We start from the raw sequence: 15,765 nt of genomic DNA on the forward strand, positions 1-15,765 counted from the left end.
GTATGAAACTACCCGTAGTAAGGTTCTGTATCTCACACATGATGATGTCCCTGTAGGATTTACAGCCGCTCCTTTCTTCATAAAGGTTCCTGCAGTTCTACAACCTCCAGTTCATCTTGTTTCCCTTCAATCCATTCCTTCTCCTGAATGACCCACCAAGGATGGCCGAGGACAGGAAGGAGATCACCAGAAGAATATTAGACTTCACCTTGGAGATCCTCTACCTGCTGACCGGAGAGGTGAACACGTCTACATTTCTATCCTCTTTATTGTAGTATTTACCAAGTCATCGGGAAGGGAAATCCGTAATGGGGAGTAATAGGAAGAGTCCATTGTCCTGTATAAGAGCGGCCAAGTGACCAGCAGCAAACATGAAGATCGGCCACCAATATGGTCAGTTATGTATCATGTAACCAATGTACTGATAGTAATGTTATAGGAGTAATGAGAATGGTAAGAATGCTTGTTGTAACCAGGAGGAGGACCAGGGACAAGAAGATCAGAGGCCGAAGGGGAGGGGGAGAGGACTGGGGGCAAGAGGATCAGAGGCCGGAGTGTCGTCTGGAGGGAAGAGGAGGAGAGGGTCGGGAACAAGAGGATCAGAGGCTGGAGTGTAGTTTGGAGGGGAGGAGGAGGACAGGGCCAGGAACAAGAGGATTCTAGAGTAATCCTCTAGAAAAGGGGATATGACGCCACTAATTATTGTGTACATGATGACATTTCTCTCCATACACAGGATTACACAATAGTGAAGAAGACATCGGGGGACGGTGTGACTCCCATCATCCATCTCCAGGAGTCAGGAGAATGGGGCAGGGGTCATTTCCCCATCACAGAGCCTCCCTCCCCGATACATGAGCAGAAGATCCTAGAGCTCACCAACAAGATGATGGAGCTGCTGACAGGAGAGGTGATGCTGCGGGGGATGGGGGACATTATACAGTAACAGGAGGGGTCTGGGTGATGACTGGATATTGTGTTGTCAGGTTCCTATAAGGTGTCAGGATGTGGCTGTCTATTTCTCCATGGAGGAGTGGGAGTATATAGGAGGACACCAGGATCTGTACGAGGAGGTCAGGATGGAGGATCAACAGCCTCTTATGTCACCAGGTAAGAAGGATTATATATGGCTGCAATAAAAGTGAACATTTTGAAATTTCAGACCAAACCATTTTTTCTGCTTATCTGTTTGATTGCAGAAGAGACGGATATATACTTTTCTCGTTCGTGTCATTGGGGGACACAGCAAAGACCGTGGGATATAGCTACTGCCACTAGGAGGCGACACTAATCAAAAAAAGTGTTAGCTCTGCCCACTGGCTATATGTCCTCCTGCTGACACCAGGCTAATCAGTTTTTAGCTTAGTGTCTCCAAGCAATCTATGACCCCATGGTGTAGGGGGACATTATACAGTAACAGGAGGGGTCTGGGTGATGACTGGATATTGTGTTGTCAGGTTCCTATAAGGTGTCAGGATGTGGCTGTCTATTTCTCCATGGAGGAGTGGGAGTATATAGGAGGACACCAGGATCTGTACGAGGAGGTCAGGATGGAGGATCAACAGCCTCTTATGTCACCAGGTAAGAAGGATTATATATGGCTGCAATAAAAGTGAACATTTTGAAATTTCAGACCAAACCATTTTTTCTGCTTATCTGTTTGATTGGAGAAGAGACGGATATATACTTTTCTCGTTCGTGTCATTGGGGGACACAGCAAAGACCGTGGGATATAGCTACTGCCACTAGGAGGCGACACTAATCAAAAAAAGTGTTAGCTCTGCCCACTGGCTATATGTCCTCCTGCTGACACCAGGCTAATCAGTTTTTAGCTTAGTGTCTCCAAGCAATCTATGACCCCATGGTGTAGGTGTTTTCGTTCCTTTCGCCGGGCGAGCCCTCGCAGGTCGGTGGGCAGGAGGGCCCTTCAGGAGCAGAAGCAAAAGAAAGGACCATCGTTCAAGCCAATGCTATCCTGGTGGTTAGGGCCTCAGTCCGCTAAGACCCCCAGGACTAAGTTCCCTGCATGAGGGGCAGCCCCCACCCTTTCTCGAAAAGGGTGGGGGGGACGGCCTTCCCAGTTCAGTGTAGCCGGGTCGAAGGATCCAGGGAGGGCCAGTGTTTTCCTTTAAGCTGTCCATGATTCGGGTACCCGCCCCCGGCAGTGAACCATACTGTCGAAATGGGGCAGGTCGGTGCGCTCCCTCGATAGGAAGATAAGGACGCAGCGAGGATGCACCGAGGACGCAGCGCTCCCTCCAGTGGTGGCTGGACTTTCCACGTATTCACCAAAGGCAAGTTGTTCCTGCCCCTACAGTGGCAAGTCCGCTCCACGGACGTCAGTTTGATGGGCTACGGGGGTACATTTCGGGGCCTAGTGGGGCAGGGGACCTGGTCCAGCAGGAGTCCGGTCTCCCAATCATTGCTGCAGTACTTTGCACAGCGGACAGGAAGTCCGGTATGGATCCTGTCATGGGCCAAGGGTCATCTCCCTGCACTATCAGCAGTCTTCATTCCCCGGCTACTCAAGAGAATCAGGAAGGAAGCACTCCCAGTAGTTCTCATAGCTCCGGATTGGCCTCAGCGGGCGTGGTATGCGAAGTTCATCGATCTGCTGGCGGACACTCCCTGGCACCTTCCTTCGCCAGAGAAACTTCTCTCTCTAGGACCCCTCCACAGTGCGAGTTTTTCCATGCTATGTTTAACGGCATGGTGATTGAGGCCGCAGTTTTAAAGGCATAGGGTTTTGCGGACCTGCTCATCCGAACGATCATTAAGCCATCTTCGTCGAGGGTGTATTATCCCATTTGGAGAGGGTTCATGCTTTGGTGCATTTTTCTTTGACCCGCTTCCAGTCCTTCCTTCAGGATGGGTTGGACATGGAGCTCAGCCTCAGTTCCTCAAGGGACAGATTTCCACCTTGTCTGCCCTTTTTCAGCGCCCTTGGCATCCAGGTCGGCTGTGCGCACCTTCCTGCAGCGAGACAATCATTCTGCACCCCAGTTTCACTCCCCAGTACCACCTTGGGTCTTGGACACCCTACAGACTCATCCGTTTGAACCATTAGCAGAAATACCATGTCGGTTATTGTCCTGGAAGGCAGCCTTCCTGGTGGTTACTTCCCTCCAAAGGGCATCCAAGATTGCGGCACTGTCGGCGAAGCCGCCCTTTACGGTGTTCCACTAGGATAAGGTTGTATTGTGTCCAGTTTCTTCTTTTCTCCCAAAGGTGGTGTCTGCTTTCCATATCAATGAGGACATTGTGCTGTCGTCATTTTGTCCGGCGGCAGTCCACCCAAGGGGATGGGCTCTGCATACTTTAGACCTAGTCAAAGCACTGAAGATCTATTTGGAACAGACTTCGTCATTCCGACGCTCTGATTCTTTCTTCGTGATACCAGAAGGTACGAGACGTGGTCTCGTGGCCTCCAAAGTTAACCTCTCACTCCAGATTTGCTCGGCGGTGGTTGAGGCCTACCGGACTAAGGGTAAGACACTGCCGTTTTAGGTGACGCACACTCTGCCTGGGCGGTGGGAGCCTCATGGGCAGTCTACAATGGTGCCTCCACTTCACAAGTCTGTAAGGCGGGCACTTGGTTGTCCCTACACACTTTCTCTTAAGTTCTACCAAATTCACACTTATGCATCAACCGACGCTTTGCTAGGTTGGAAGGTTACAGACGGCTGTGAATTGACCACATGCATTTATGATTTTCCTTTTCCCTCCCTCGGGGACTGCTTTGGAACGTCCCACGGTCATTGCTGTGTCCCCCAATGACCCGAGCGAGAAAAGAGGATTTTTTTACTTGCCATAAAGTCTCTTTCTCGTCTCGTCATTGGGGGACACAGCACCCACCCTTTCTTCCTTTCTATATGACACTCCAGTCCTGTTAGTCGCACATGGTGCTGTGTTTTCGTTACAGTTATAACCTTTGTGTCATATTGTTAGCTATTGTTGTTTTTCCGTTCCCTCGTGGTTGCTCCTATTGCTGGCATACAAACTGATTATTAGTCAGTGAATAATAGTCAGTGGGCGGAGCTAACACTTTTTTGCTGTCACCTCCTAGTGGCAGTAGTTATATCCCACGGTCTTTGCTGTGGCCCCCAATGACGAGACAAGAAAGAGATTTTACAGTGAGTAAAAAATCCTCTTTTATCTTATTCGGGCTGCTGCCCTTTTTGTTTTTTGCGCTTTTATTTTTCCATCTTCACTTTTACAAAATCAGAACTTTTATTTTTTATTTTTCAGTGACCTAGCTACATAAGGGTTTGTTTTATGTGGGATGAGTTGTATTTTTCAGTGGTACCATTTAAGTTATCACATAATATTGTAGATTTGAAAGCTTTTTAGAAAATGCCTAAATTGGGTGAAATGGGATAAAAACACATTTGTGCCACTTTGTGTGTGTGTGTGTGTGGGGGGGGGGGGTGTTACTATGGTGTTCACGTTGCAGTAAAATTGACATGTTATCTTTATTATGTGGCTCAGTACGACTACGGCCATATCAGATTTATGTAGACAGCGACATTTAAATGGTTAATGGCTGCGCTTGGAATTCTCTCCGATCATGGTAGGGTATCGTTGCTGTGTGTGGCGCAGGCTCTGCTCCCGCTTTATACAAAACCTGTGCATATCTGCTGTACATGTACCGCAGATGTCACTAATGGGCTAGAGGGGTTGTCCCACGTCTTACTGTTTTGTTGCAAGCAGCTCTGTAAGTTGCGTGCCAGCTGCACATGTACCCTAAGAGACAAAAAAAAATGACAGCTGAGGTGGCGGCTGCAGCTGAAAACACAGAGGTTTTGGCGCTGGCTGCAACCAATGGCAGGACAAGATAGAGGCTGTAGTATGCCACAGCCAGCCACCATAACAGTACCCACTCCTATGCCCCCCTCTTCTTAGGACCAGAGGTTGAAATATTTTAGAGCATTGATATTCTCCGCAGACTTCTAAGATCTGTCTTCAGGGCCGTACCCCTTCCAGTCTCCCTCTAATGTTTTTAACATCCAGCATTCGGTTCACCGCAAATTCTACTTCAGAAGATGCAAATGTGGGTGAAAGAACTGAGGGCCTAGAAAAATGCTTAATTATTAAAGGCTTCAAGAAGGAAACATGGAAGGAGTTGGGAATACATCAGGAGGGAGGTAGATGCACCTTATAGGTTACCAGATTCAGATGTTTCAATACTTGAAATGAGCCCGGATGGCAATTTGGTTCCACACATGGTTCCCAGGAGAGAAGCAAGGGGGGGGGAAGATGTCCACTATCTGTTCACATTTTGCTTCATCGGGATAAGTGCCTTCCACTAAGACTTTCAGACCTACTGACAGTTTCTAAGAAAGTCCTGGTGTGTGACATTGGCTGCTGGTACTTTTGGCGGCTGGAGCAATGGGTATAGTTGCTTGTGGATGATGACCATAATCTGTGAAGAAGGGTGAAACTCCTGCAGATTCTTTGGCAACATTGTTGTTGGAGAACTCTACTGACAGTAGAAACGAGACCCAGTCATCTTGTCGGGAGGACACAAAATGTTGCAAGTAGATTCCTAGTGTCTGGTTCACCCATTCCACTTGCCCGTTGGATTGTGAGTGATATGCAGAGGAAAAGTTCAACTTGATGGTAAGCAACCCGCACAGTACCCTCCAGAAGTGAAAGATCAATTGGACGCATGGATCCAAAATTATGTGTTGAGGAAATCCGTGAAGGCAGAAAACATGCTGTAGAAACAGGTGAACCAACCATGCAGGGAATTGTAGAGCCAGTAGAGGAACAAAATGCACCATCTTTGATCGTTTGTCTAGGACAACCTAGATCACCAAATAATTGGAAAAGATAGGCAGGTCTGTCTGTGACAAAGTCCATAACAATATGTTGCCAAGGGGTCTCTGAGACAGGCAATGGCAACAGGAGACCAGTGGGATGCTAGTGAGAGGGTTTTGTTTTTGGAACAAATCTAACAGTCAGACGCAAAGTCCCGTATGCCCTTGAGCGTGGATGGCCACCATTAATAGCGAGAGATGAAGTCAACAGTCTTCTTTATTCCAGGATGACCAGCCATTGTCGAACTATGCCTCCAGGACAGTATGCAGTGATGCCTGACAGAGAAAAAGTCCCCCTAGGTGATATGTCCCTTAAAGTGGTTGTCTCGTGGCAAACCTCAAAATTTTACCTTACCCCATTCCCCCTGTCACCCCCCTGGCATAAAATAGCAAATTAAAGCAGTTTTTAAACCGCTTGCTACTTACCGATCCGACGAAATAAGGACTTTAAAAAATCTTCTCCCTAAGATGGCCGCCGGTCCTTTCCCAGGGATGCACTGTGGTTTTCTCCCATGGTGCACCGCGGGTCTTCTCCCATGGTGCACCATGGGCTCTGTGCGTTCCATTGCCGATTCCAGCCTCCTGATTGGCTGGAATCGGCACACGTGACGGGGCGGAGCTACGCGATGACGCGTAGAAGGGGGCGAAGCCAGAACGCCGCTCATGCCTGGACCGAGCAGAAGGGGAGAAGACCGCACAGCGCAAGCGCGTCTAAAAAAGCAAGAAGACAGCGAAATTAGACGGAGCCATGGAGACGGGGACGCTAGCAACGGAGCAGGTAAGTGAATAACTTCTGTATGGCTCATATTTAATGCACGATGTACATTACAAAGTGCATTAATATGGCCATACAGAAGTGTATAACCCCACTTACTTTCACGAGACAACCCCTTTAAGCATAGAGGGGTCACAGAGATGATATGATCAAGTTCAATAACATGCTGTAGAATGTGGCAGTCCATGATATCAAAAGCATCCACCTTGATGTTTTTATAGGCAGGCCAGAAGTGCAAACAGAAATCAAATCGGGCAAAGAATACAGATCACCAGGTTTGGTGGGAAATCAGACGCTGAGTATACTGAATTCTTGTGATCGCTATATACATTGATTGGATGATTGGCAGCCTCGAGCAGATGCTGCCATTTCTGAGTTACCAATTTGATCACCAGGAGCTCCCTGTCACCCATGTAGCATTACTCTGTAGAGAAAATGTCTTTTGAAAATAAACCACAGGCTAGATCTTAACCGCTGGAACTCTTTTGCTATTGATAGAATGGTTCTGGCTCCAGTAGAGGAGGCATCAACCTCAGCATGAAAAGTCATTGCAAAATCTGGCTGATGAAGAATAGCAGCTGTAGAAAAAGCCTGTTTAAGCTTTTCAAAAGCTCCTCTGTGTCAGAAGACCACTCTCTGGCATTCACACCCTTCCTAATGAGCACAGAAATTGGCTCAGTGAGAGTAGAGAAATGTGGTATAAAGTGGCAATAGTAATTTGCTAAATCTAAGATGTACTGGATCACCTTCAAACCCTGCAGTCTTGGCTAGCCAAGGACTGCAGATGGCTTCTCAGGATCCATCTGGAGCCCAGGATCCCAGATGATATCCTAGCAAAAGCAGACTGGATTGATCAGCCACATTACTTGAATTTGGCACACAGTCCATGAATTCAAAGGCGTTGTAGTACCATCCTCACTTGTGTACTTAGATGAGCAATAATGCAGGAGTATAAGAGATCTTGAAAGACATCATTCCCCGATTCCTGGAAGATTGCCAAGGAGATTGTAGTGCCCATCACAAGTGTTGAGAGTAATCTTCCATTCATCATCCTCTTGAATGCTGATCAGGATATAAGCTTACCTTGGCTCCCCAGATTGTGTCGAACATTTCTGTAATTAAACGCAGAGGATACTTCTTAATGGTAACTGCATTCAGGCCTTTGTGATCAATGCAGGGGCATGAAGATCCATCCTTCTTCATGAAGAAGAATGCCACTCCTGCTGGTGATGACCACTTTTAAATGACTCTTCAATTCAGGTTTTCCCCAATGTAGGCTGACACAGCCTTTGTCTTAGGAAGAGAAAATGAATAGATTTGCTACGAAGGGAGAAATGTGCCAGTAGGAAGGTCAATTTGGTAATCATATCGTCTTTGTAGTGCTAACTTCTTAGCCTTTCTTTTGCTAAAGCCTTAGTAAGCAGCATACAGAGCTGGCAGACTGAACAGCTCTTATAATAGCTGCATCTTTTGGATAGTAGAGACCGAAGCCAAGCAATGTGACAGTACATACCCCAACGAGAAATCTGTCCTGCACCCTAATCAATCACAGGGCAATGAAGGTGGAGCCAGGGAAGATTAAAAAGCAGGAGATGCGTAGACTTTGGTAACATAGTGAAATCTTCTCGGTAAATAGGATACCCACTTGCAGAGTCGGAGGTGTGGTAATGTACTGAACCACATCAGATTCTCCATTGACTGAAGAAATAGTAATGGCATACTAGGCAAAACAGTTGGTATATTGTATCTGGTTACAACTGCCTAGTGTAGGAAGTTGACCACAGATCCAGAGTCAAGGTAAGCCTGTTCAGGAACCTAGACCTTACCACAGGACAAAGTGACTGGAAGAGAAAACTTTGGAGAGGGATCTTTTAAACCTAGGACACACTCACCTGGCCCTAGGCAATGGATTTTCTGTTTAGCTGAACAGATTGGGGCATACGTGTCTTTTCCCACCGCAGTATAAACAGAGCTCTCCAGCACATCTGGTGTTCCTCTGTGGCTAGACTCATCCTTTTTGACTTGCAAGGGCTCTCATAGTGGAACAAAAATGATCTCTAAAATGACAGTGCTGTTCAGGACTCCCTTAGATGCACCTGAAAGAGGTTATTTACCTGTGAAGATAGGGAGATTAAATCATCCAGGGAAGACACCGCAGAAGATGCATGTCCAGGCTTCTCAAATACCTTGTGAAAGGCACACTGGAAAGACTGAAGATTGCCAGTAATAAGGTCCTCTCATTCCCAGAGTAGAGTCATCAGATCGTCAACAGACAGGAGAGCTATTATCAATGCTACATTGGCCCTATCTGTAGGAAATTGGCATTAAAATAACCAGAAATGTGTTGTAGGGACTGGAACATACGCTCCTGGCGTGTACACTATCGTGAAACTTTTTTGGCCAGCTCCTTTTGCTCAGCCAATGGGGCATTAGTGGGGTCCATGGCCTGAGCAAAACTGTTAGAACAGGAGGTATGGACTCACTGTGCCATGTAATGATTTGGCATGAGGCTATTTCTGAAAACAATACCTGTGGGTTCCCCAGTATTCACCCTTTTAACCGCAACTTTGGTATGGTCTTCGCTATAGCGACTCTCAGGCCATTACCCCAAAAGTAATCTTGCTCTTGTGGCAGCTGATGTCAACTAGTTAGGATTGTCGTAGTTCCCTACCGAAGGAGCAGGCAGACACAAAGTCGATGTTAGGGTAGACAGAAGTCTTGCATAATGACATAATAGGCCAAATTTCTGGGCATGCAGCAGCTCGATTAAGGTCCATAAAGAAGCCAAGGACAAAAATTAAGAAGATAGGAAAGCTGGGTGGAATAGGTCAAACCATGAGGCAGTCAGAACAAGGAAAACACCTTTGCATACTAGACTAGACTAATTGCTCATACACCAGGCACATGCTAGCGGGTTAGAGGGCCTTAAATAACAAGGGCCTTATCCGGATTGGTGGGGATGGAAAAAGTGGGTGTGCACACTGGCCTTTAAAATGCAGGCCATCTGCTTCCATGTACGCTATGGGGACCTGGAAACTGACAGGTGAGGCTGCATCTACCGCATACAACATGAGGAACGTGGCACTGGCTGCAGCCGGCGGCAAAGAGATAGAGGAAGCTGTTGGCCGTGACCAGCTGCCATAACCTTCATTTTGTCATCTATAAGTATAACAGTAGTGTGCATTGTCAGAGGTCTTGTTTGGTTTTATCTCTCTACAGAACGTTTTCCCAGAAAGATTGTGACTTGTCTACGGGACTTTTGGCAATGTTCAATCACTTTTTTGCCTTTTCATTCAGTATTGGGGTACACCTTGGCCATTGCCCATAGGGCTCTGTTTCATTCAATATGTGGTGTATAGTATAGGTTGAAACCATCACTCCAGATGTTTCCAGCTCAGCCTAAAGTTCTCTGGATATTGTAAATGGTTTCTTTCACACATTTCAAGTCCACTTTCATAGGGTTCTCTCATCAGTCTTCCCTTTTCTACCACGTCCTGGAAGGTTCTTGACTGTTCCACGAGTAGCAAACTTCTTGATAACATTTGGAACTATTGAAGCCAGGATGCCAAGGTCTTTGAGGAAAGTCTTGTACCCTTTATACCCGTTATGCTTGGTAATAGCATTTTTGGTTGACTCAGACAGCAGAAGAGTCTAATTTGCAATCAGTTGCAGGTTAGTTTTATTTTGTCACCATAAATCGCGTTTTGGCGTTTTCTATTTTGCATCCCTTTTTCCTTTTACTCTTTGTGTTTTATGCTTTCCTGTATCAAACATCTGACATTCTGTGTATTGGAGTGTCAATAAACACTATTTTAGGAGATATTTTACATGGTGTACTTTATATTTGTCGGTACCAAACTGTAAGAGCAATTACTTAGTATATATTTTAGGGCTGCTGCACATTATATGGACTGCATGTGTGTGTACTGCCTGTTATACAAAGCTTCATAAAGCTGGAATCACACATAGTTTTGTGATTTGTTTCTTATGTAATTTTACTGCAGTGTTTTGAGCCAAACCTAGAAGTAGGTTCTAAAGAGATGGGAAATATAAAGGAAGGATTTGTACTTCCTACTGGATCCACTTCTGGCTTTGGTTCAAACTACAACCAAAAAACTGCACGTGTGTTTCTAGTCTAAAAGGAGGGTTATACATTTTTTGTGGTTTGAAAGAAAATTTTAAAAAAATCATTTTTAATTCTGACAGAAAATCCCAGTAAGAGCTCGGAAGGAAACATCATGTTATCAGTAAGTTGTAAAGTAGAAGATGAAGATATCCCGCAGCAATCTTCAGGAGAAAACCTCATTACCCTTAATGTACAGCCAGGACTTCACAGTACCGATCTATCATCTAATCCCCCTAATCTCGATCAACCTTCTGCTGACCAATCACAGATTGTTACCACAAGTCTGGAAGGAGATGAAAAGTTTCAGTGTGGTGACTCTGGAAAACAGTTTACACAAAGCTCAGGTCTTTGTACACGGAGCAGAACTTGCGCAAGGGAGAAGCCGTATGCCTGTTCGGAATTTGGGAAATGTTTTTCCTGTAAGTCAAGCCTTAATCAACATGAAAGAATTCACATAGGAGAGACACCGTTTTCGTGTTTACTGTGTGGGAAATGTTTTACAGCAAAATCAAAACTTGTTCTACATGAAAGAAGTCACCCAGGAAAAAAGCCACATTCATGTTCAGAATGTGGGCAATGTTTTTCAAATAAATTTAATCTTGTCATACATGAGAGAATTCACACAGGAGAAAAGCCATTTTCTTGTTCAGAATGTGGGAAATACTTTAGAAGCAAGCAAAAACTTGTTCTACATAAGAGAATTCACTCAGGGGAGAAGCCGTTCAGGTGTTTCGAATGTGGGAAATGTTTTACAAATAAATCAGATCTTATTAAACATGAGAGAATTCACACAGGAGAGAGGCCATATGCATGTTCAGAATGTGGCAGATGCTTTAAAGTTAAATCTGCTCTTGTCATGCATGAGAGAATTCACACAGGAAAGAAGCCATATACATGTTCAGAATGTGGTAAATGTTTTACAAATAAATTAAATCTTGTCATACATGAAAGAATTCATACAGGAGAAATGCCATTTTCTTGTTCAGAATGTGGGAAATACTTTAGAAGCAAGCAAAAACTTGTTCTACATAAGCAAACTCACACAGAGGTGAAGCCGTATTCATGTTCATTTTGTGGGAAATGCTTTAAAAATAAATCAAGTCATTTTACACATGAGAGAAGTCATGCAGTGACACCATTTTCATGTTTACTGTGTGGGAAATGTTTTACAGAAAAATCAAAACTTGTTCTACATGAGAGTAGTCATGCAAAACAGAAGCCATATTCATGTTCTGATTGTGGGAAATGTTTTACCCAAAAATCTAATTTTGTTATACATGAGAGAATTCACACAGGAGAGAAGCCATATTCATGTACCGAATGTGATAAATGTTTTGCAAATAAATCAAATCTTGTAAAACATAAGAGAATTCACACAGGGGAGAAGCCGTATTCATGTACATTTTGTGGTAACTGCTTTAGAGATAAATCGGCTCATGTTAGACATGAGAAAAGTCATGCAAGAGAGAAGCTTTTTTGATGTTTTGTACGTGGAAAATGTATTACAATAAAATAAATTCTGAAAGCCATCAGAGAATTCACATTGAGGGGAAACCATATTCTGATTAGGCATTTGGGAAATGCTATAAGATCAAACAAAACAACTGAACAAGTTCTTCACATTAAGGCCAAATTCTCATGGATGTATTTGCACGCACAGTAGGCAGAGAATGGAAATCAATGATTTCAGGTAGGCACAAAAACCCGCAAACAATGAAGCATGCTCTATTTTCCTGCGCACTTGCATACCAAAGATTGCCATAGAAGTTAATAGTGGGGGGCAAATGTGCGTGCAATACGCTAAGAGATGCATGATACGCTGCATAATAGATGCATGATACGCTGCATAATTCCACTGGAGGAAGAACACATCTGAAAAATGGGCTAATTAGCCTTTTAAATTGGGACATCTTTGTTAGCTGCGTGCATATGAACACGCCCTGTGGGTACAAACAGTACAGTAAGATACGCCGATGCGCGCGCAAAAAATAAGCATTATTCGTTCCACTAAAATGCTACGCTCATGCACACGCATGATTTCAATGAAAGTCGTCCACTTGGAGTGATTTTCACTCATGTGCAGGAAAAAGCATTTTTCAGTAGCATGTTGTAGACAATATTAGCTGTGGAATCCAGAAGCGGGCGCCTGCTCTGGATTCCGCAGTGCAAATCTGGCCATGTGCAGCTGCCTTAATACTGAATTTTCCTTAACTTATTAAAGTCAAAGACTTTTTTCCAGCTGATGCAGAGCTGCTTACTTAGAGTGGTTTTTTTTGTAGAATGGAAAATTGTAAAAAACGAAAAACATGTATAATTTTTATTCAGATCTTTATTTAAAAGACACAAAATACAAGTTAATATTTGGATTTGGGATGAAACAAGTCAGAATCTAGTAAAATTCTTACATAAAATGACTACACAAATAATGCTGTTAGTGGGGGGTGGGGCGAGGCGGATGCTCTGAGAGCAATTGGTCAATATTTGGCTTCATGTTATTGAGGTTTAGTCTCACATCTCCACCTCCGGTGATTTGCAATAGATTTTCTTATTTTTGGTAAGAAGATAATCAACCCCTTTCTTCGAGGTATGAATATGGAAAAGCTATCAAAGACATTCTTGTGATGGTCCATAATACAGGATAAGCGACATGTCCATGCAATGCTTCGCTGCCGGTATGAAAACTTATAAAAACATGCACATGAAGATAGCTCACCGCAACAGATGGGTATAGTTTGCGCAAAACTTCTTGGGCTCTGGTGGATCACGTGAAAACTATGCACAGTAGAGCTGGAAACAGATGGGCCAGAAGCTTGGGAGGAGTATTATCATACATGGCAGACCTGGATAACTTTTAGGTCCTCAGATGCACTGGGAAGGTGGCTAGAAACAGGTACCCTCTAAAAAGGAAAAGCGAGCCCTGGAGAATAGACCAGGAGAGCATCGACATTTCCAAGGACCACTGGTTCCTCCCACTCCTGCATCCCTTGTGTGTCCAACCCCGGGGGTAACCCCACATTTTTCATGTACAAATTCTCCGGGAGCATGTTATAGGTTTTATGTTTACATGTTTGTTTGCTTTGACTCCAATCCTGAATCTCGCCTTGGTCGAGTAAGAAGGAAAGTGAGTAGGAAGCAAGCGAAGGAATTGGATAAGCTAAATGAGAAAGAACTAGATAATTAAGTCCAACAGTTGGAAAATCAAATAGATATAACTCAACCCAGTACAGAGAGATTTTTTAACCAGGTTCAGTGGCAGTGCACTGAACAAGGCTGTCCTCTAGGTAACAAAGTATAAAGTTTAAGGGTTGGTGATATGTGGGAAACAGCTAAAAGGTTGAACTACCGGACTTTGGAAGCCGACCCAGAAGATGCTCGTACTGTCCTACCCACATATTGCCATCGAACTCAATGTACTGAATATAGTTCACGACTACCCTCCTGCCCCCCCCTTTTTTTTCACCGCCCCTACCCAACCCCTCTTCACCCCATTTCTGTTAACCCTTTTCATTTTGTTAATGTATATTTGTTTATTAAAAATGCTCAATAAAACATTTTGAACCAAAAAAAAACTATGCACAGTAGAAACTTTATAGGTAAATTATCTACTCGCAGGTCTGCTTGTCTATCGCCAGAGCGCAGGAAGTTTTGCGTGAACTTTACATAAACAATTCTATGAAATATCAAAGAGGTAAGTAACTTCTATGTCTGTTAAAAGTATTATGTACACAATCTGTGGAAGGTGGATTAGGTCATTTACAGCAGGGGTCCCCAACCACCGGTCCGCGGCCCAGTGCCGGGCCGTTTGGTGTATACTGCCGGTCCGCGCAGCCGGGAACTTTCGATAAGGAAGGAAGAATCGCGGCCCCTTCAGCTGCGCGCTGCACTCTCCCACTAACCTGCTGTGTGGAAGCGGCCCCTCTGCGGTGTCACACTAGCCTGCTATGCTCCTTGCAGCGGGCGGCAACCAATCACAAGGCACCTTCTTTGGCGCCGAGGACTGTGGCGTCAAACAGCAGAGCGTCCGTCCCGCGAGTAGATGGGAAGAGCCGCCTCTCTGCACGTAGCAAGCAGCATCCGCCGCGCCTGGAGTGTACACCTGTCAGTGGTCAGTTTCAAGTTGTGTGTGCCGGAGGGCAGGGAGAGAGATAAATAAATTAAATGCTGGCGTGTGTGGCGGGGGGGGGGGAATAATATACATGCTGGTCTATGTTTGTGGGGGGGGGGAGATAATATACATGCTGGTCTAGGTTTGTGGGGGGGGGGGGGAGGATAATATACATGCTGGTCTATGTTTGTGGGGGGGGGGGATAATATACATGCTCGCCTATGGGGGGGGGGATAATACACATGCTGGCCTATGTGTGTGTGTGTGTGGGGAATAATATACATGCTGGCCTATGTGGGGGGGGGGAGGGGAGGATAATATACATGCTGGCCTGTGTAGGGGGGAGGGGAGGATAATATACATGCTGGCCTGTGTGTGGGGGGAGGGGAGGATCATATACATGCTGGCCTGTGGGGGGGGGAGGATAATATACATGCTGGCCTATGTGGGGGGGGGGGAGGGGAGGATAAGGAGGATAATATACATGCTGGCCTGTGTGTGTGTATGTTTGTGGGGGGGGGGAGGATAATATACATGCTGGCCTGTGTGTGTGTGGGAGGGGGAGGATAATATACATGCTGGCCTGTGTGTGTGTGTGTGGGGGGGGGGGGGAGGATAATATACATGCTGGCCTATGTGTGTGCTGGGGGGGGGGGGGATAAATTATATGCTGCCCTATGTGTGTGCTGCCAGGTGGGGGGGGGGGGGGATAAATTATACTGTCCTATGTGTGTGCTGCCAGGAAGGGGGGGGGCATATCTTATACTGCCAGGCAGGTGGCATATACTGCCCCTTGTGCATGCTGCCAGGCCGGGGGGAGGATATATTATACTGCGCTATGCATGTGCTGCGAGCCAGGCGGGGAGCATATACTGCCCCCCGTGTGTGCTGCCAGGCAAGCGGGGTCATATTGTGTGCTGGGTCTGTGTGTTCTGCTAGG

The 15,765-nt window shown here is 45.4% G+C and overlaps 1 protein-coding gene across 1 annotated transcript; it reads left to right on the plus strand.

The window, feature by feature from the left end:
• Positions 1–444: 444 nt before the first annotated feature.
• LOC136578719 (zinc finger protein ZFP2-like) lies at positions 445–12,389 on the plus strand. The gene is made up of 4 exons (XM_066578896.1): positions 445–453; positions 737–910; positions 1,377–1,581; positions 10,801–12,389. Exons 1-4 carry the CDS (start codon positions 445–447, stop codon positions 12,198–12,200), a joined length of 1,788 nt encoding a protein of 595 aa, XP_066434993.1. The 3' UTR covers positions 12,201–12,389.
• The last annotated feature ends 3,376 nt before the right edge of the window (positions 12,390–15,765 follow it).

Source organism: Eleutherodactylus coqui, chromosome 9 (genome assembly GCF_035609145.1).
Source record: "Eleutherodactylus coqui strain aEleCoq1 chromosome 9, aEleCoq1.hap1, whole genome shotgun sequence".
Lineage (NCBI taxonomy): Eukaryota > Metazoa > Chordata > Amphibia > Anura > Eleutherodactylidae > Eleutherodactylus > Eleutherodactylus coqui.

Excerpts from the sequence above, each read along its gene's own strand:
- LOC136578719 (XM_066578896.1), top strand. Across the intron at positions 911-1,376 it reads TGGAGCTGCTGACAGGAGAG|CAATCTATGACCCCATGGTG; the intron begins GTGATGCTGCGG and ends AGTGTCTCCAAG. Across the intron at positions 1,582-10,800 it reads ACAGCCTCTTATGTCACCAG|AAAATCCCAGTAAGAGCTCG; the intron begins GTAAGAAGGATT and ends TAATTCTGACAG.